Source organism: Schistocerca serialis, chromosome 1 (assembly GCF_023864345.2).
Source record: "Schistocerca serialis cubense isolate TAMUIC-IGC-003099 chromosome 1, iqSchSeri2.2, whole genome shotgun sequence".
In the NCBI taxonomy this organism is placed as follows: domain Eukaryota; kingdom Metazoa; phylum Arthropoda; class Insecta; order Orthoptera; family Acrididae; genus Schistocerca; species Schistocerca serialis.
In genome coordinates, this window is record NC_064638.1 from 261,633,597 (window position 1) to 261,655,363 (window position 21,767).

Genomic DNA, 21,767 nt, shown 5'->3' on the forward strand with positions numbered 1-21,767 from the left:
TAAATTACAGCAGTAAGCACTAAGTATAGGCACACACCAGGTTCTTTTTTTACATTTATAAGCAAGACATCATTTTGTCCCATGACAGTATCGTATCACATGACAGTGAGATCCATTAAACTGCAAGCATGTGTCTACTAACTGCATAGTGCACAACCATAACTGGTCCTATCAATTATAAACTTAGGCTTCTGCAGCCATTGTCACAGTCAGTAAACCGAAGAGACCTCTCCTTTATGACCGTTTGTGAGTACCATTAATTCACCGATGTACAGTCCAGCAATGAAATGGCTCCAAATCTCTGACTTTTGGTGAGCCACACAAATTTGTATGTTAAGGACTCCACCCATTTTGTAGAACTTTTAAAAGAAAAGTGTATATCAGCCACAAACTTGATGGTTAGCTTTGATGTGATGTCTATATTCACAAATGTGGCAGTACAAGACACCATGAGCATTTTAGAGGAATGCATGACACCCTATATCTGCGAGCTACTGTGCAACTGTTAAAAAACCACCTATTTCAGGAGGAAAGGGCAGTTCTATGGATGGACAGGTGGTGTAGCTACAGGCTCCCTTCACTCGCCTATTGCAGCAGACATCTTCACGGAAGCATTTGAGGAAACAGCTCTCCAGTCTGCACCATTATGCCCAGAATGTTGGCTCCAATATGTTAATGACGCCATTATCTGGCCAAATGGAGAGGAAGAGCTACAAAATTTGCACCAACACCTCACCAGCAGCACACAGAATCCAATTCATTATGGAGATAGAAAAGATTGAGGTGCTGCCATTTCTTGACATGTTTACAAGTTTACAGAACGTCTGATGGTAAAATGGGTCATAAGAGTATATAGGAAGCCAGCGAGTACTGACACGTATCTACATGCCTTCTCTCATCATCACCCTTCACAGAAGAAATCCACTCTGCACACTTTAACCAAGAGAGCTCATAGGATCAGCGATAAGGAACATCTGAAGGGTGAACTACTAAACTAAAGTCCATTTTTGGTGCCAGTGGTTATGGGATGGGAAAAATAGATAAAACTATGGCAACAAAGAATGAAAGGAGAGTAGAAGAAGCACAAAACATTGCTCTATTACCATATGTTCAAGGTGTCACTGAACGGGTGGGCAAAATTCTCCGTTGAGCGGGCATCAAGCCGATTTTCTGAAGCAGCAACAGAATAAAAGATGTTCTTTGCGCAATGAAAGATGCAGTTGACAAACTACATGCTGCTGAAGTTTATGAAATCAGGTGTGAATGTGGATTAGTGTATGTAGGTGAGGCGGGGCAACCCATCAGCACCCAGATATCTGAACACGGAAGATACACCCGACGAAAACAGCACACTGAGTCAGCGGCAGCAGAACACCAGGTTGAGTGAGGCAAACAGATTGATTTTGGTGAAGCTCGTGTACTAGTGAAACAGAGCACTACACCAATATGATCTTGGTGCCGGTGGTGCCGGGCGCATCCGATAACCAAGCTGCTGCTGCTGCTGCTGCTTGTGTGTATGCTGCACAGTACCTTCAAAGGCACCATCCTGATAAGATTACATTTTGCCATCTGGAGCAACACCTTCAGGAATCCGGTAATCTTCATCCACACGTAGTGGACAGAGGTCATCCCAGGACTAAACACATTGCTTCCACATCATCACACATTAATTCAACACCAGCGGCCAGAAGATTGCATTTGATGAGTACAGCTTTGTGAATGGCTTTTGCACCAAGTAGAAAATAACGAACATTTTATAAATAATGTGATATCGAATAACAAATCTAGCCTCACTCATGAAGGAACACGTATTGTGTTCGAGTATAATGAGGAACACGTATTATGTTCGAGTATAATGACTTTTCTGGAGACTAGAAATCTACTCTGTAGGAATCAGCATGGTTTTCGAAAAAGACAGTCGTGTGAAACCCAGCTCGCGCTATTCGTCCACGAGACTCGGAGGGCCATAGACACGGGTTCACAGGTAGATGCCGTGTTTCTTGACTTCCGCAAGGCGTTCGATACAGTTCCCCACAGTCGTTTAATGAACAAAGTAAGAGCATATGGACTGTCAGACCAATTGTGTGATTGGATTGAAGAGTTCCTAGATAACAGAACGCAGCATGTCATTCTCAATGGAGAGAAGTCTTCCGAAGTAAGAGTGATTTCAGGTGTGCCGCAGGGGAGTGTCATAGGACCGTTGCTATTCACAATATACATAAATGACCTTGTGGATGACATCGGAAGTTCACTGAGGCTTTTTGCAGATGATGCTGTGGTGTGTCGAGAGGTTGTAACAATAGAAAATTGTACTGAAATGCAGGAGGATCTGCAGCGAATTGACGCATGGTGCAGGGAATGGCAATTGAATCTCAATGTAGACAAGTGTAATGTGCTGCGAATACATAGAAAGATAGATGCCTTATCATTTAGCTACAAAATAGCAGGTCAGCAACTGGAAGCACTTAATTCCATAAATTATCTGGGAGTACGCATTAGGAGTGATTTAAAATGGAATGATCATATAAAGTTGACTGTCGGTAAAGCAGATGCCAGACTGAGATTCATTGGAAGAATCCTAAGGAAATGCAATCCGAAAACAAAGGAAGTAGGTTACAGTACACTTGTTCGCCCACTGCTTGAATACTGCTCAGCAGTGTGGGATCCGTACCAGATAGGGTTGATAGAAGAGATAGAGAAGATCCAACGGAGAGCAGCGCCCTTCGTTACAGGATCATTCAGTAATCGCGAAAGCGTTACGGAGATGATAGATAAACTCCGGTGGAAGACTCTGCAGGAGAGACGCTCAGTAGCTCGGTACGGGCTTTTGTTAAAGTTTCGAGAACATACCTTCACCGAAGAGTCAAGCAGTATATTGCTCCCTCCTACATATATCTCGCGAAGAGACCATGAGGATAAAATCAGAGAGATTAAGAGCCCACACAGAAGCATACCGACAATCCTTCTTTCCAGGAACAATACGAGACTGGAATAGAAGGGAGAACCGGTAGAGGTACTCAGGGTACCCTCCGCCACACAACGTCAGGTGGCTTACGGAGTATGGATGTAGATGTAGATGTAGAATGTATTTTCAGCCTCTGCAGCAGTCATTATTGGTCGGAACACTACCCACATGTCACCCATGGCTATGGCTTCCAGGCATGCTTTGACATAAATGTGTGGGCTGGAATAGTAGGAGGATTGCTTTTGCACCCTTACCTATTGCTGGATAAGTTGAATGCACCCCTGTATTGTACATTGCTTTGCAATATTCTACTTGACATATTAGAAAACATTCCACTTTGATGACAGCTGTGGTTACAGCATGATTGTGCACCATCACAGTTTTTGACTGAATGTGTGTAGCTATTTGAATGAAGTGTGAGTCTGTGTATCTGTTTCTGTGGCATTACCTTGTGTCTTTGAGCTAATGGGACAGCTCCAGCATAGTACAGAGTTTATGCTACCTGTTCTTGGTTGTACTGCACAGAGTTACAACATTGCCAGAGCTTTGTTTTTAAAATAACATTTCTATTACACCTATTGGTGGGATTAGGTTTGGCTAGATACACTTCTCATCTACATCTACATCATACTCCACAAGCCACCTAATGGTGTGTGGCGGAGGGTACTTTCGGTACCACTATCTGATCCCTCCAACCCTGTTCCAATTGCGAATACTGTGTGGGAAGAATGATTGTCGGTAAGCCTCTGTATTGGCTCTAATTTCTTGAATTTTTTTCCTCGTGGTCAATACACAAGATGTATATGGGGGAAGTAATATGTTGTCTGACTCCTCCTGAAAAGTGCTGTCCCGAAATTTCAGTAGTAAATCTTTCTGTGATGCACAGTGTTTCTCTTGTAACGTCTGCCAGTCTGCCAGTGGAGTCTGTTTAGCATCTCTGTTACGCTCTCTCGCCAGCTAAACGATCCCATGACGAAACGCGCCGCTCTTCATTGGATCTCCTCTCTCTCTTCTATCAGTTCCACCTGATAGGGATCACAGATAGATAAACAATACTCATGAATTACGCAAACAAGCACTTTATAAACCACTTCCTTCGTGGGTGAGTTATATTTCCGTAAGATTCTTCTGATGGATCTGAATCTTGTATCTGCTTTTCCCACTACCTGTTCTTTACGGTCATCCCACTTAAGGTTGCTCAGGATAGTTACGCCTACATATTTTACGGCAGACACTGTCTCCAGCTGTTTCTCATCAATAGTGTAACTGTACAGTAGCGGATTTCTTTTCCTATGCATGCGCAATATGTTACATTTATTTACGTTCAGGGTCAACTGCCGGAGTATGCACCATTCATCAATTCTCTGCAGGTTGTTCTGCAAAATGGTTCAAATGGCTCTGAGCACTATGGGACTCAACTACTGTGGTCATCAGTCCCCTAGAACTTAGAACTACTTAAACCTAACTAACCTAAGGACATCACATACACCCATGCCCGAGGCAGGATTCAAACCTGCGACCGTAGCTACAGCGCGGATCCGGACTGGAGTGCCTAGAACCGCACGGCCACCGCGGCCGGCGGTTGTTCTGCACATTCTTACTCTGGTGTTGCTACTTTGGTATAAACAACTGCATCATCTGCGAATAGCCTTAAAGAACATCTGACACTTTCTACTAAATCATTTGTATGTATTATGAACAGCAACGGCCCTATCACTCTTCCCTGTGGTACTCCGAATATTACCTTTACAACTGTCAATTTAGTTCCTTTTGTCTTGAATTTGGATGAGGAACGCATGCCGAACGCCAAGTGCACCATTATTTCTCACCCTCTGTATATATAAATTATCTTGTTTCACAGAAATTTCAGTAGCCTTCTGTATAACAAATGTTATTTATTACTACCAATGCAAAATTATGTGAAAACAAAGTAAAGTCCATAGGAATCAATATCTACAATCACCTAGCTACAAGAAATCAGTCATACCAAAAATTTGAAATGAAAGACGAAATAAAACAGATTTTACTATTGTATAAATTCTACACTGTTAAACAGTTTATGGCAATGAAGCTCTAATGTGTTAAATAAACATTTTTTTACAATGAAATGAACACCCTTAGCTGCTTACAGGCATTGACATACGTCAACGGGAACAGATGAAAATGTGTGCCCCGACCAGGTCTCGAACCCGGGATCTCCTGCTTACAAGGCAGACGCTCTATCCATCTGAGCACCGAGGACACAGAGGACAGCGCGACTCAGGGATTTATCTCTGGCACGCCTCCCGCGAAACCCACATTCTCAACGTATTGTCCCGCACTACATTCGTAGTGCCCCCGCCCATTATACTCATTACTCGCGGCGCGTTGCTGATTCCCGTAAGAGTTCGGGCACTGTTTGTGCGTTCGCACAGAAGAAGAAGATGGTCAAGTGGCCGGTGAGCCTTAACTATATATATACTAAGATGGTATCTGTTCTTTCGGACATGTCTGAAACACGTTACCACTCAGCTAACCGTGCGGAAACACAATACCAGTAAAATTACAGACATAACACAGTGGGTAATAACAGACAAAAATGAACATAGTAAACCAACATTTTATTGGTGGTCACCTATAGTGTTGGTTTACACAAATCTTCCCTGCCTTATACATTTCTTTCAAGAGGCCTACTTTTCTCTGAGTTTATTTCTAAAATCAGTAAAGGTATTTTAATTCTGTCTTGCGATTTCAAGGAAATGCATATTTTTGTCACCAAATGCGTTTCGTTTTATTGAAATAAAATAACAACAATTATCTTAATGAAACACATATATCTTTTGGCTTGCTTTCTCCATCTAAGTACAGTTCATTACGAAAGATGTTGATGTTAGTACTTAAGATTTTTGCTCACACGTTTAGAAATACAGATGTACCTACATTTTTTTGTCAACTTATGTTTTTACTCACCTTTGAGATCACAAAATTTGTCAGGGAAAAATGCTTAAACTTGTCTGCAAATCGGGGAAATATCAGGGAAAGGTCAGTCTTTTGCTATGGTTAATCCATTTATTACTCGGAAAGGTGTCGGTGCAATTGCAGGCCCTGTGAAATCCTGCTCTTGCTTACATAATGGGACTTTGCTTCTGGAGACCAATGGTGATTTTCAAGCCTAACAACTGCTTACAGCTTCACTCCTCCATGGCTATTCTGTTCGTGTCAAGGCCTGTCAAATGCTGAATTCTTCACGTGTAGTTATTTAGACATGGCTGCTTGATGGTCTGACCAAGAAAGAAATCCAAATTACCTCTCTGATCAGGCATCAATGCAGTCCATTGGGTAATGAAGAAAGTTGATGCACCTTATTGCTTACACGCACTCTTTTTTTGAAGTTTATTGGACTAGTGCTTCCAACGAAGATCAGAGCAGACTACAGCGTCATTATGGTCTTGCCGTACATTTCAAACCCAATGATTTGCTACCAGTGTAAGTGTTACAACCACACTTACGCGTCGTGTTGAAACACAATGTGTTACTTGTTATGTGTTACTTGTGGTAGGGATGCACTCCAGGGCGATCGCCTGCCTCTGTCTCCCTGCTGTATCAGTTGTAATGCTATGTGCTGCCTCATCACTTGAATGTCCCTTGTATCTCGATGAGTGAGCCATCTAGGAGATCTGGGTGAAGGAAAAAGTACCTTAACGTGTTGTCCGCAAGTTGTTGGATAATTGCAAGCCTTGCATTTCACCATACAGTAGTTGCTACATTCTTGCTGTGCCTCACTCCACGAACGTCATGGCACTCAGACTTGTAACCTCCAATTCAGCACTTCATTTGTAAAATCGTCTAGTATCACGGTAGCATCCTCATCTCCTTGTACAGCTGCGCAACAAGCCACCAAATGTTTGTCCCCGGTGACAAAACCACCTGCTGCACAACTGGCAGGCTGGGAAGGACAAAAGGAATATTCCTGCGAGGACTCTTTATGTCCCCTCCAGCCAACAACCATCTGAGACTTTGTCTGCCAACCGTAAATCCCTATGAAATCAAATAAAGGCAAACAGTCTTCTCCTTCCCCGGCTAGGAGATCCTCTTCAATAGTGTTGCCGCATGATACCCTCACCCGGCTAACCTTCATTTCGCCGGTGCAAAGCACCTACAGTTTTTCTGCCCTGAAATTCGCAGGCCAACCCAGGGACAATACCAAAGCCTCTGTAGATATCATGGAACAAGAGCCTCCAGCCTCTGTGCCCTGTGGCATTGGGTCTTCGAAGGCTGCCAATCTGTGGCCACTGAGGAGACTAACCTATATTTGTTCCCTTCCCCCCATTCTCCATTATGACTCTTCTCCAATGGAATGTGTGCGGCGTTAGATCAAACAAGGAGGAATTATGGCTGCTCTTGGAATCACAATGTCTGATTATTTTCTACCTTCAAGATACAAAATTGCATTTCGGTCTGGTCCGCTTTGACCTTCCCCCTGAAAACGGCATTCCATCTCATGGGGATGACATCCATAGCCAAACCACCTGACTGAACACCTGGCTGCAAGCTGTTGCAGTCTACATTTTCCTTCCTCGCTTCACCATTTTTCTTTGTAACGGCTACATGCTCCTGTCTTCACTGTCACCAGGGCAGATTTCCTCCAGCTTATTTGTCAACTCCCTTACCACTTTCTGCTTTTCGGTGATTTTAACATGCACATCATCTTTGGGGCTCTTCAGAAAGTATCAGAGAGGTGCTATCTAGGCTGAACATCTCAATCAACTCAACCTCATCTGCCCTAACACTGGAGCACCCATATTCTTTCCAGACTCTACGCACACATATTCCCATTTGGACCACTCATCCTGCACTGCCCCGCTTACCTGTTCTCTCTGACACGTGCTCAAGCGACCATTTCCCGTGCGTTATCCGTTTGATGACTCCTACCCCATCTGAGTGTAAACCCAATTGGCGGCTTTTTAAGGCTAATTAGAGGCTTTATTGCTCCCTGGCGACTTGTACTGACCATTTCCCCAGTTGTGATGACGAGGAAGAGTACCTAACAAAGATTATCCTTACTGCTGCAGAATGTTCCATACCTCCCACTTCATCTTTACCATACTGTGTCCTGGTCTCCTGGTGGACTGAGGCACGCCACAATGCAATTCACACATTGGAAACATGCTCTCTGCGTTTTCAACTGTCATTATACGAAGTGAACTGTATTTGATGTAAACAGTTGTGTGCTAGTGTCATACATTCTTTAGCACTGCAAAAAAAGCTAGCTGGTTTTCATTTACTAGTTCTTTTAACAGTTTCACTCCCTCTTCTGTCATGTGGGACAACCACTGTCAGCTTTCTGAGCCAAGGTCCAGACTCTTAATTTCCAGCCTGATTGTAGCAGGTGATGTCATTGTGGACTCTTGGCTATCTCCAATGCTTTGGGCTGCTATTTTGTTGAGATTTTGAGCTCCACAATCACCCTGCCTTCCTCCTTTGGAAATGAGTGGAGGAGGCTTTGCTGATGCCCTTCGCCTCTCAGAATCATGAATGCTACAATGCCGTCTTTACTATTTTTTACTATGAGAGAGCTAGACCATGCTCTCATTTCATCCCAATTGTCCAGCATCTCCGGCTTCTTTTTCGTTGATGATTTTGCCATCTATTGCAGTTTTCAATTGACTTCTCTCCTGAGCGGTGTCTTCAGCGATGTCTTAGTCATCTTTACGCATGGAGCATCAACAGTGGCTTTTGCTTTTCCACGGACAAAACTGTTTGTATGAATTTTTGGCAGCGCATTGGGTTTCTTCCACTTTCTTAACATCTTGGGCCTGTTACTCTTCCGTTCACGAAGCTATGAAATTCATGAAGCTCATGCTTGATAGAAAACTTCCTTGGTCCTCCCACATGTCTTACTTGGTCCACACTGTATCTGGTCCCTCAGTATCCTATGTATACTAAGTGGTACTTTCTGGGGAACAGATCGGACTACCCTCCTCCATTTATACCAGTCCCTTGTCTGCTCAATACTAGACTATGGGTGTTCTATTTTTTCATCTGCATTTCTGCTCATATTACGCTGTATTAATACAATCCACCATCGCAGCCATAGGCGTCTTTTACACTAAACCGGTTGAGAGTCTGCAGAACTGTTGAACTATCAGTTACGTTGGCATGATGTTCTTCTCAGCGGATACACATGCCGTTTGTCTGCCATGCACCCATCCTTTGCCCTCTTTCTTGATGACTCTCTTGAACCGACAGTATGGGCCACGCCCTTCTTCTCTGTTGCCACCTGGAGTTTGCTTTTGTCTGCTGCTCCTGCCATGTTCCTAATGGGTGTGAACCCTTCACTGCCTTGTCTTCTTTTGGTGGTCCATATTCATCATGACTTCATTCACTTCTCAAGGAAACTATCTCGGATTCAGTCTACCGCTGTAAGTTTCTTGGCCTTCACTTGCACTTAAGCAATAACACCTTCATGTACACTGATGATTGTGAGACTGATATTGGTGTTGGGTGTGCCTTTGTCATTGGCACCAACAAATTTCTGTATAGGCTTCCAGAACACTACTAAATATTTACAACAGAGCTCTGCACCCTCTATCTGGCCGTCTGGGACATCCAGCAACACAGGCTTTTTAATTGTGTCAAATCCTCCGAGTCTCTGTGCTCTTCAGAGCCTCTGTCTGCTGTGCATAGTCTATCCCATAGTGCAATGGGTCCAAGCTTCCACTTTCTCACTGTTGAGGAATCCACTGTGATGTTCATGTGGTTTCCCAGTCACGTCAGTGTGATGGAAAATGAGGCTGATGATGCTGCTGTCAAGGCTGCAGTCCTTCTACATCTGCCTGCTCTCTCTTCCATTCCTTCAGATGCTCTCTGTGTTTCCGTCTGTAAGCAGATGATGTCACTTTGGCATCACCACTGGTCTTCTTTTCATGGGAACAAGCTCAGGGAAGTTAAACCTCTCCCAGCAGCTTGGCCAACCTCCTGTCGACATCTAGCCACAAGGAGATCATTTTAACTAGGTTGTGTATTGGGCACTGTCTTTTTAGCCATTGCCATTTGTTGAGTGGTGATCCCATGCCACTTTGTGCTTGTTGTCGTCAACCTTTGATGGTTTGCCATTTGCTGACTGAATGCCCTTTTTTAACCACTTATGTTCTAGTGTATGTTTGCCGTCCGAATTATTGGCCGTTTTAGTTAACTATGTGTGGGCTGTTGGCTGCGTTTTACTTTTTATCCATTGTAGCAATACGGAAAAGGACATTTAATCTGGTTTCAGACTTCCACTGTCTCTGTGGCATGTTTTGTGCACCTTTCTCTAAGAGGAAGTGCTTGTTTTTAACTCTCTTTCCTTCTGTCAATTGGGCTTAACTTCTTTTTCTTATTAGTATTCTAAGGTTATGACGTGGGCACTTATGACCTCAGTTGCTATAGCACCCCTAAAAAAATCCACGATTTGGGAGGAAAAGGAAAGGGGTATATACTGAACTTGTAACTGAGAAGTTCCTCACAACTTGGATACAAGATTATGGTGTCTTGAGAAGTAGATAGGTCAGTCGCTGAGCTGATACAATTGGAAAGGTTATCAGGAAAATGAAACATAGGCAAAATGAGGACAGGGTGGGGAAAAGAGTGCCAAAAGAGATAAAGGGGAACCATAGTAAGAACAAATGGGAAGAGCAGAGAGATGTGACAAGGAAGTGTTAATAAGAAAAAAATTCGGGAGTTTGTGTATCACATACACCATGTAGAGTATTCTGAAGTCCCAAGTTGTGGAGGGAGCATAAAGACAATTCAAATAGTGAATCAAGTAGTTCATGTAACTGCTGTTACATTACAGACTGTGTTCTGTAAGGCCGTTGTGCAGTATTTGCTTGCATCTTTTCATTGGGAAAGAAGCTTAGGTTGAATGTAGCAGTTGTCAGTATTTAATTATACTTTCAGAGCTGAAGTTGTACCACGAGAGAAAACAACGTGGTGCAATTCGTTTAAAATTTTGGGAATGTTGCATAGTTGTGTGGAATATATGTTCTTTCCCCTTGCACCAATCCTTTTACAGGATTGAAGGTTCAGATGTTTGCAGTCATCTGCGAATAGTCATTCTAACTGAAATAAATTTAAGACATTGCATGTAATTTGTTGAAGGTTTCAGATTGAATTCAGTACCTCCTGTTTTGCAAAAGTAGCAGTCTCCCCTCAAGTATGCCATGAATTAAATATAAAAGGTATGTGTTCTTTCACAAGTGTGAGGAAAATTTTCAGGAAGAACAAAGAAAGCTTGGATTTTATTGTGCTTGGGAAAGTTTTTGTTGGAACCATCTTATGTAGATGACATTCTTGCGAAGTGTTGGTGTTGTTTCTCTGTGAAGTATTTTATTGTCTCAAGACTTCTGATAACTTACCCAGTTTTTCTGAAAATTCATTTATATAAATATTATGTAAATGTGGATTCATGTATGAAAGACTTCCTTACATGATATGTTACATTTTTGCTGCAAGAATGGGAAGCTAGTGGAACATAAAACTGAGATAATTTAATTTTGCTGAATGCTATTTATAAATATTTTATGTAAAAAGTAAGGGAATTTCTCAAGCTAAAATTAAATACTCACTTTCAGAAATTGAAGATCAGTGTTAACAACAAAGTGATCAAAGAAGAACCAAGTGAGGACCTATCATCTAGTTCGAGTTGTGATTCAAGTGATTCGGAGAGCAACGTACCACTTAGTCAGCGATTGAGTAAAACAAAGAAAGTAAACTCAGTGAAAAAAGTGTGACAAAGTGAAAGGGATAGAAGGTAGAGATTGAATTACAGCTCACAGTTTTTTACTGATGCATTTTTTATTCAATGGGTGTAATTGCTTAAAAAGAATGATTGATTAGGCATATAAATATGTAATATATCCCATTTGTGTGTTTGTGTCACGTGTTCAGTTTGTATTATTGAAACACACTATATGTTTTAAAATATAGGCAACATATAATTATTCCTGAATAATGAAAAATAGATATTTTAACCGTTAATGATTTAAAATAGAAAACAAAATACTTTATAATTGTACTTGCTCATTATTGATTGAAAATATGTGTATGGAGGGGATGCTTAATAGAATCTAGCATAAATGTGATGGGTCCTCAGCAAAGAATGATTATACGTCACATGTTGATGTCTTTGTTGAAAATGTAACTTTTGTTTTATGTTTTTATAAGTGGCTATAGATGGACAAACAAAAGGTATATCATCTGGTACCAGTGGTATCAAGTGACCTCTCACAAATCACAGCCATTGTGCAACTGGTTTAACCAAATAGCCCTTAATCTCTTTTTATTTAAAATTACTTTATCCGAAGCACATATTCAAGAGTGTACCTTTTATCATTTTAAATGTAATCAAATCATAGTATAATTAATTGTTCATGTAGAAATGTAGTCTCCTGATGGTCATCCTGTCAAAGAGACGTCAAGCCAAAAATTGTAGTAATCTGTTTTATTGAGACTTCTCATGAGTAGAACACAAATAATATATAATGGTAAAGACTTCATATTGTATGTCGATGCATTGTTTGTGTAATGCACAAATAAAATTTGATCTTCATGATGCCTGTACTGTATGTTTATATATACAGCAGGAGTGTCAGTAAGTTTAGAAATTGTATCTGCTAATTCAAATGTAACTTAGTTGTTCCTTTATTTCCTTTCCCATTTTACATATGCTATACAGTTCAGAGCCCCACTGGCACTGTTCTCCATATTGTTTATCCTGAAACTAAAAGTGCTTGTTGATCTTCAACGTTATAACTGCAGTATTTAAGGAATTGTAAAATTATGAGGAATCAGAGTGGGCGCCAGTGCTTACCTTTAGGAGGCGAAATTCCAGTTTTTAGACACATTTAAAAGTAGAAACAAGTAACTATTTGTAGCTTTGGGAACTGTCAGTTCCTTCCTCAAGAAGGAAAACTGGAAAAGATTTGGGAGATCCACCAGTTATGAGGGCTAGGGGAAATGAATCTGAAGAGGGAGGTGTAAGAGAGAGGTCAAAGATAGTACATTGGTAAGCACTGCACCAGATTTAAACTAAAGATGATAGGAGTGCTGATGAAGAAGTAAAAATGTATTAGGAGGAACAGAAATTTGACGTGAAATGAATAGTGCAATTAAGAACTGAAAGGAAGCAGTAGAGGAAAAACCGGAGAGACACTGAAGGAAAAGGTGATAAAAAATGCAAGTACTTTGATGAAACTGTTAAGGATACCATAAAAAATGTGAAATGGAAAAGAAAGATAAATTTTAAAAAATAAAGTGGAAAAGTTGGGGACATGTTGTTATAAAGATACAAAAATATTAAACACTACAGGGAAATTGATTAAAGATGATGAGGGAAGGTGACAGATTCTTTTTTCTTTTTTTTAATTATTGAGGAAGCCTGCAAGTGCACTGTGCTACCATTATAGTCATTTAGGATAAAAGATTTATTCTCCTTTTTACCTTTACTTAGGTCAGAAAGTGAAATGTCCCTTTCATTGTCGAAAGTATTTGACGTATCTGTTTCTAGCCTCAATGTTCCTCTTTTTATAGAACTGCAAATTTTTATTTGGGCTTTCATAGTATACAAATGTAATTTAAAAATATTAACTCAGCATTTTGATTAATCATAGGCAACCTGGGAAATTGTTTTAACTTTACACAAGTTCTAAAGTAATCTCAAGAAGAAAGAGTTTTTAAATGGTCTCGGTAAGTGCTGAAATAATGTTTGACATTTTTTGTGGAAATCATCTACCTGTACATCCTCATTTTCCTTATAGTATGTGTAAGTTTTTTCAGTTTAAAGTTAAAGTCTTAAATGATCATAATTTATCTCTCAGTATTGTGAGGAGGATAGATTGCTACTCACCACATTGTGGAGAAGTTGAATCGCAGACAGGCACAACAAAAACACAGTCAAACAAGCGAGCTTTCAGCCGGCATGGCCTTCATAAAAGTTAGACACCCCCCCTCAAACACACACACGAGAAATGCAGCTCACACTATCTGCAACTCATAATATTGTCATTATTCCATCCTATATTTTCCATTGTTTAATTTATGTCTCATTTCCAAGAAGTCTCTCGAGTAGGAAAAAACTCATCTGTGCTTTCTCATCCTCTTTTTTTTTTTTTTTTTTCCTTCATTTCATGTTTAATTCTGAGTTTTTACATTCTTCTTGAATTGAAGTCTGAATGTAACTGATAGGTGCTTGTTTAACTCTGATTGCATAAGCTGACCAGTGGTTTCCGATTTGCAGACTACCAAGAAAAAGCACTCTGTAACCCTTTATTCTTTAAAGTTCATGTAAGGGAATTGTTTACAACTTGTAACAATCTTTTCCAGCTTTCCAGAATCAAATTTTCACTTTGCAGAGGAGTGTGCACTGATATGAAACTTCCTGGCAGACTGAAACTGTGCGCTGGACCGAGACTCAAACTCGGGACCTTTGACTTTCGCAGGTAAGTGCTGTACCGGTAGAGCACTTTCCCATGAAAGGCAAAGTTCTTGAGTTAGAGTCTTAGTCCAGCACACGGTTTTAATCTGATAGGAAGTTTTGTTTCCACCATTGTGTGAAAGGTACTGAGCCTTCTATATTAAGGGACTGATAACCTTGTAGTTTAGTCCCTTTAATCTACAAAACAAACCAATCAACCTCCTGTACCACTTGATGAGACAGGTTAGAACTTCCATTTCATAGGATGAATTGTGTTAATATCTTACTTAGTTGTCAACTTTAGCAATTTGTGGGGGCAAGTACTTAGGTCCATCTCCAAATGTATTCTTACGTTTGCTTCTTCCGTTCTCTTGTGTAGTTGGTTTCTTGTGATTTATTAGCAGCAATCATAGCCTCTCCTTTGTTTTTAATACCGGAAGATCAATGTTGTGTTATGCGCTTTCATAGTGACACTATAGTGTCTCTGAATTGAATATACATGATTCACACTCTTGTCCTCCTTTCGTGTGACTTGCACTTGGGCTTTTCAAAGTACTGCAAGTGTTTCCTTTTAAGTATATGTTGTCAATTTATTGTTACTTGAATTTTAATTAAAACTACACTCATTTCTGAAGTGGGAAGGGGAGTTACATAGTGTTCAAGACTAGCAGCATAGGCATTGTGTTTAGTCATTGTGCTTATGGATTGTAGCATTTTGCCACTTGCATCATTTGAAGTGATGATATCTGTTGCTGGAACAATAAATAAAATATTTTTCATCAGTTTTTTTAGTAACAATTGCTCTAGAATTTTAGAGGAAAGTTGCATTGGAATGAAACCAACTGGAAAAAGACTTTCCATAATAGGTTTCATCTACATCCATATTCTGCAAACCGCTATGAAGTGCATGACAGAAGGTACTTCCCATTGTACCACTTAATAGGGCTTCTTCCAATTCCATTCACTTATCTTCAAAATAGCAAAAAATGCAAATAATTCATGTAATAGTTTCAGGGAAAATTTGACATATGTAAGTTTTGTGTGCTGGTGATTACTTTTAGAATTAAAAGGAAAAAAAAAATTCACAGCAAGCTCCTGATTATACAGGTAAACGTGGACCCTGAGGCTGTACAGGCACACAGAACGTACAAATAACTCAAAATAACCATTTGAAATGGGAACTGGGAAAAGGCGTCAAGTCAGTGGAGCTAATTTTGAGATAATGAGATAAAACTGTTTATATTAATATTTACGTACAATGTTAGCTTGTAATGCTTTTTAATCTTTAGAGACTATGGAATGACTGAGCATAAAATTTGGTGGACTTGACCCATTCTTTCAATAAATGAGACACATTAATTGTTTATTACACTATGTATGTATTAAAGAACTTTAGATACCATTTAAACATATTTTAGATAGTATAAAAGAAAAATAAATGTTTTCAAGGAAAGAGTAATATATTTCTTTCAGTTTATTTGGCGGACTTAGCACTCCCTTCCAATGAATAAGACAAATAATAATTAATTACACTATTTGTGGACAAATCGATACCATAGGCACTTTTTAAACATAATTATATATAGCATACAAGGTGTTACAAAAAGGTATGGCCAAACTTTCAGGAAACATTCCTCACACACAAAGAAAGAAAATATGTTATGTGGACATGTGTCTGGAAACACTTACTTTCCATGTTAGAGCTCATTTTATTACTTCTCTTCAAATCACATTAATCATGGAATGGAAACACACAGCAACAGAACGTACCAGCATGACTTCAAACACTTTGTTACAGGAAATGTTCAAAATGTCCTCCGTTAGCGAGGATACATGCATCCACCCTCCGTCGCATGGAATCCCTGATGCGCTGATGCAGCCCTGGAGAATGGCGTATTGTATCACAGCTGTCCACAATACGAGCATGAAGAGTCTCTACATTTGGTACCGGGGTTGCGTAGACAAGAGCTTTCAAATGCCCCCATAAATGAAAGTCAAGAGGGTTGAGGTCAGGAGAGAGTGGAGGCCATGGAATTGGTCCGCCTCTACCAATCCATCAGTCACCGAATCTGTTGTTGAGAAGCGTACGAACACTTTGACTGAAATGTGCAGGAGCTCCATCGTGCATGAACCACATGTTGTGTTGTACTTGTAAAGGCACATGTTCTAGCAGCACAGGTAGAGTACCCAGTATGAAATCATGATAACGTGCTCCATTGAGCGTAGGTGGAAGAACATCGGGTCCAATCAAGACATCACCAACAATGCCTGCCCCAACATTCACAAAAAATCTGTGTTGATGACGTGATTGCACAATTGTGTGCGGATTCTCGTCAGCATGTTGATTGTGAAAATTTACAATTTGAACACGTTGGAATGAAGCCCCATATGTAAAGAGAACATTTGCACTGAAATGAGGATTGACACATTGTTGGATGAACCATTCGCAGAAGTGTACCCGTGGAGGCCAATCAGCTGCTGATAGTGCCTGCACACGCTGTACATGGTACGGAAACAACTGGTTCTCCCTTAGCACTCTCCATACAGTGATGTGGTCAACGTTACCTTGTACAGCAGCAACCTCTCTGACGCTGACATTAGGGTTATCGTCAACTGCGCGAAGAATTGCCTCGTCCATTGCAGGTGTCCTCGTCGTTCTAGGTCTTCCCCAGTCGCGAGTCATAGGCTGGAATGTTCTGTGCTCTCTAACACGCCGATCAATTGCTTCGAACGTCTTCCTGTCGGGACACCTTCGTTCTGGAAATCTGTCTCGATACAAACGTACCGCGCCACGGCTATTGCCCCGTGCTAATCCATACATCAAATGGGCATCTGACAATTCCGCATTTGTAAACATTGCACTGACTGCAAAACCAACTGGCGGTGAATCGAGGAAGTACAGTACATACTGACGAAACTAAAATGAGCTCTAACATGGAAATTAAGTGTTTCTGGACACATGTCCACATAACATCTTTTCTTTATTTGTGTGTGAGGAATGTTTCCTGAAAGTTTGGCCATACCTTTTTGTAACACCCTGTATTTAAATACTAAAGTTCCAATAAAGACTGCAATATTTTACTGAGTGTCATCCGAGGTTGTGGGCATTCCAAAATACCAACATAAAAATCATAAACTTCGTGTGGAATATACTTCATTACTTTCGTAATATCTTCAAGCTTCTTTGCATTAATTGGTACACATTCATGTGAATACACTGGTGGCATAGACGGGTGTTTCGGACTTCTGGCAAGTGAAGTAGAAATGTGTGTTTACAAAGTTCAATATATTCTAGTGTTATCACTGATCCTGCAGTTGCTGAGTTGCACTCAAAGGATAAAAATGAGGCAACGCTGAAGCGAAATTTTCTGTCCTGAGGTACACGTACAGAAACACTTTCTAAAGACAGGAAATATTCTGCTACAAGTGTATCATTTGATGAAGGTGAAGGACTTGTAACCTATTTCAAGTGGCATCAAAATTATGCATGACAAATACTTCATTTATAAGGAAAGGATCTGCCTCCTTTTTTTACAGAATGATGCATCCTGGGTTGCAGAGGCCATACTACCACTAATTCGATTTCAGAAAAACTGTGACTTATACTCTTTTTTTCCAATTCTTGATTCATGTATACAGAAAACTGCTATTTACAAAACATGCTACATGTCAGATTTAAAAACCCACAGAGTTACATACACATTACTTGTCTGAAACAGATGACTTATTTGCAAAATTACTCTTATACACACCATATTTTGCTTGGTTTCTGTTCAATTTCAGGAAATAATCATCCATTTCTTCAGTTTCCATTCTTCATTCACTTTTTTCCTGACCACAGTTGTTATTTTCGAGAGGATCAAAATATCACTGTGGTCAAACAAATTTTTTCCTGCCTACTTCAATAAGAGATCAGTGCATCTATGTACGACAAAACATGAGTCACATGCATAATAGTGTATACTGAAGTAAAATATCTGTTCTGATTATAACAGAATACTCCAGAATCCAATATTTATTTCCTTTCAAAATTGTGAAACACTGCACAAATAATCTGCAAATTGGATTACTTGCATGCAGATAATTGGGAGTTTGCTGTACCTAATTTTAAAAATAAAAACAAACATCTAACATTCTTGAGCATTGCTTATACCATCATAGTGTGTTGTGTCGTTAGGAGTGCTGAAATATATGGTATTAAATATGAGAATATGACAAAGCTGTTCATATAGGGTAAATTTGTGGGGATTATAATGTCTACTGAGTATGCTACATGATCTAATGGCACATATACTGGGCGGACATGGTTGTACATTTATGTAAAAAGTGACAGAAGGGACCAGACAAGTAGTGTATGAACTAATGCAGTGTTGCCATTTTGGAATTACATCTTCTCCAGTCAGGCACTTTGTGCTGAAAAGACACTTCTGTGTTGCAATTAGGGCATTCATCCTTTTTTTGTGTCCACTGCCTCATCTCTGCTTCCTTAGCGTCATATCATTGTCCATTCTTAACGTATGTTGCAAATGTGTTGGTGTCGTCTTCTCCCATTTATCTCAGATATAAGCAGTCACCTGCTAAATAATATAATGGAGCTTATTAATTTTCAAGCTGATTAATTGAAACGAAGCTTATTGTGGAACCGAACAATAATATCAATACTTACATTTTACAGACCTGTTGTGGAATAAAATTAACAGCACATAATTTAATCCATGAATTTTGTGAAGCCCTTTTCATGATTCTCTTCACTTTCTGTTACTAAACACAGTGCCTTCTCTAATCTCAGCTCCCCTCCAAAACTGCAAATAACACAGCCAATTAATGAAGTAGACTAGTTAGCTACAGATCTTTTTGTGCCGGCATATACCAGAAGTTGACATCAACACACATTCTTGCACAAGATGGAGTGTGTGTCAAATTTCATTTAACTCATCCACAAGTGATATGACTATTCCCTAGAGCAGTAGACATTATGACTAAGGAATGTATTTCAGTTCCAGTGTGGCAAAATGCTTCCTTTTTCTCTCACACATGTGAACTTCACATATTCTGTCATATTAATTATACACATTTTTCTAGTGCTGTATCTTTTGCTATAGTTGGTATTAAAAGGAATGGTTTGAACTCCGTACGAACGTAATGTACCCACCATCAATGCAAACTGCATTGATAAGCTGATCCAGAGAGCATTGATGCCACCTGCTAACGTACACTACATTTACCATTGTTGGCTCTCAAACATTGAGTATAGACACTGAAAATATCTGTACTACATTGGGAATTGTACTTCTTTTATCATGGCTCATACATGCCATTTGTGCATTAAGTCTGGTACCTTTACATGACAGACAAGGAGGCCAACATGCCTGTCAATCCGATATGCTGGATTGGTTCAACAAAGTCTCAAATTGTCAACGAGTATCCTATGTCTCTAGTCATGGTCGTCATTAGATGCAATAACAATTTTGGAGTCCTTGGAAATGATATATTTTGAATAGATTCATTATGGGAATGATCTGTCTTCCTTTAGCCATTACCATATGGTGTGCAGCACTCAGAGAAATGGCTACAATCTAATAGCTGCATAATTGTTAAATACAACTCCCCCTGTCCGATTTCTACTAAAAAAGCATGTTGCTCCATGAAAATATACCACTAGTCAAGGCTTGGAAAAATCTTTTAACTGGTACACCCATTTAGTCTACATCTGGGATGTTACATTACAGTTGTGTACAGCTATAAACACCTAGCCATCAAAAGATCGCCAATCTGACAATGCATTTGATATCTTTGTGTTATCATTGTTAGTTCCAGTTGTGGGTTTGATATGTTCACAAACAACATCCAGCTCATATAGATGTCCATAGATCTTACACCCAATGTAATCCACTGAACTTTTTTGTAGCCCCAGATGTGGAACTATGACTCCATTGAATTGATCTCTCAAAGAAAGAGTTGAAGAAATGTGAGATACAAAGAAACAGTGGCTTCTTGCATAACTCTTTGTACTGTACGTAGCCTGTTGTGTATGTACAGTGTGTGTGTTTGTGTGTGTGTTTTCCATAGTATAGTTTTAGTAACAAAATAAAATGTCCATTATGTAACCATTCAGGGCTTCATAAGAAATACTTTCTTGATCAGCTGTCAGCCAAATGTGTTGATTATGTCAGAAGAGGGGGAATTTGAATTTTTTCAAGAATTTAGTGACTGGAAGCAGCAGACTGACAGGAAGGTATCACATTGTGCTCCAAAATGTGGACCATATTATTATACTTCAGAAGTTACATGGAATTTTTTCTGTGTTGTTATGGAGGGCATTATGTATCTGGAAATAAGGGCACGTGTAACATGAAAATTCAAGGTACTAACAAAACAGGTGGTGCCTGTCATGTCATCATCAAAGTAACTGAGGTTGGAGATGGTAGCTACAAAATCATATATGTGGCTTGACAGAAGCAGAAAGAAACATACTGGCTACTGACATCATAAACAGATTTCCATTCCACACAAGGGTACGAGACAACGGATACATTGTCTGGTTTAAAGTTTGAGCAAATCACCCTCATGACAAAAAAAAAAAAAAAAAAAAGGAATTATGTAGCATTGGATAATGCAATAATTTATGTTCTATTACCAGATGACATTTATGGCAACGACACCAGTGTAGAAGCTTGGGTTAATATCAGTGCTAGCAATAATTCCTGTGTGTTATTCTACAAGCAACAAGGTGTAAGAGGCCAAAGCTGTAGTAACACTGTTCACGTTTACGTCGCACTTCACTTAGCGTAGACCGGGACTGTGTCCTAGGGATGCCCGATGTTAACTGACAGGGCACGGCTCGTGTTGCCTGAGTTATTGTTGTTGTTGTTACGCCGGCAGAGGTCGTGTCCGAATTCTCGCGTGCCCTCTGGTGGACGGGACTGTACTTGCGGCAACTACTGTCCGTGACGCGCCGTGCCAATGTGCCCCTCCCACGATCTTTCTGGTGGCTACTGCACTCCTCCTCCTTTGGGGGGTGAAGCCACTGTGATCCACTGCGTTGGAAGGTGGAGCGTTGGGCAGGAGGGATGACCTCCACATCCATTGGAAGGCTGGAGTCGAGGGGATCTGCCAACCCTCGAGCCGGAACCTTCGAATACGGCTGGAAGTGACCCACACGAAGAGGCCCCCGTCGTCCCACCACCGGAGCCCGGGACAGAACAGGTGACAAGCTGTCGAACTCCGGATCCTGTTCCACCTCGGGAGGGGCAAGACCCAGTGGCGGGGACGATGGGGAAGGGACGACCACAGGTGAACCAGCCTCCTGAGAAACCGGGCCTGCGAGGGGGCCGGCTCTCGCTGGGGCATCTCGAATGATGGCGATGCCAG

General features: G+C 40.5%; 1 protein-coding gene across 2 annotated transcripts in view; it reads left to right on the forward strand.

Moving 5' to 3' along the window:
* Nucleotides 1-12,538, forward strand: part of LOC126467339 (zinc finger protein 236-like) — a 50,321-nt gene extending 37,783 nt beyond the window's left edge. For both annotated transcript variants that reach the window (XM_050096454.1, XM_050096455.1), the window contains exon 6: nucleotides 11,557-12,538. In XM_050096454.1, the coding sequence (XP_049952411.1) occupies nucleotides 11,557-11,715 (159 nt within the window). In that variant the 3' untranslated portion in view covers nucleotides 11,716-12,538. The remainder of the gene's footprint in view (nucleotides 1-11,556) is intronic.
* Nucleotides 12,539-21,767: the final 9,229 nt, after the last annotated feature.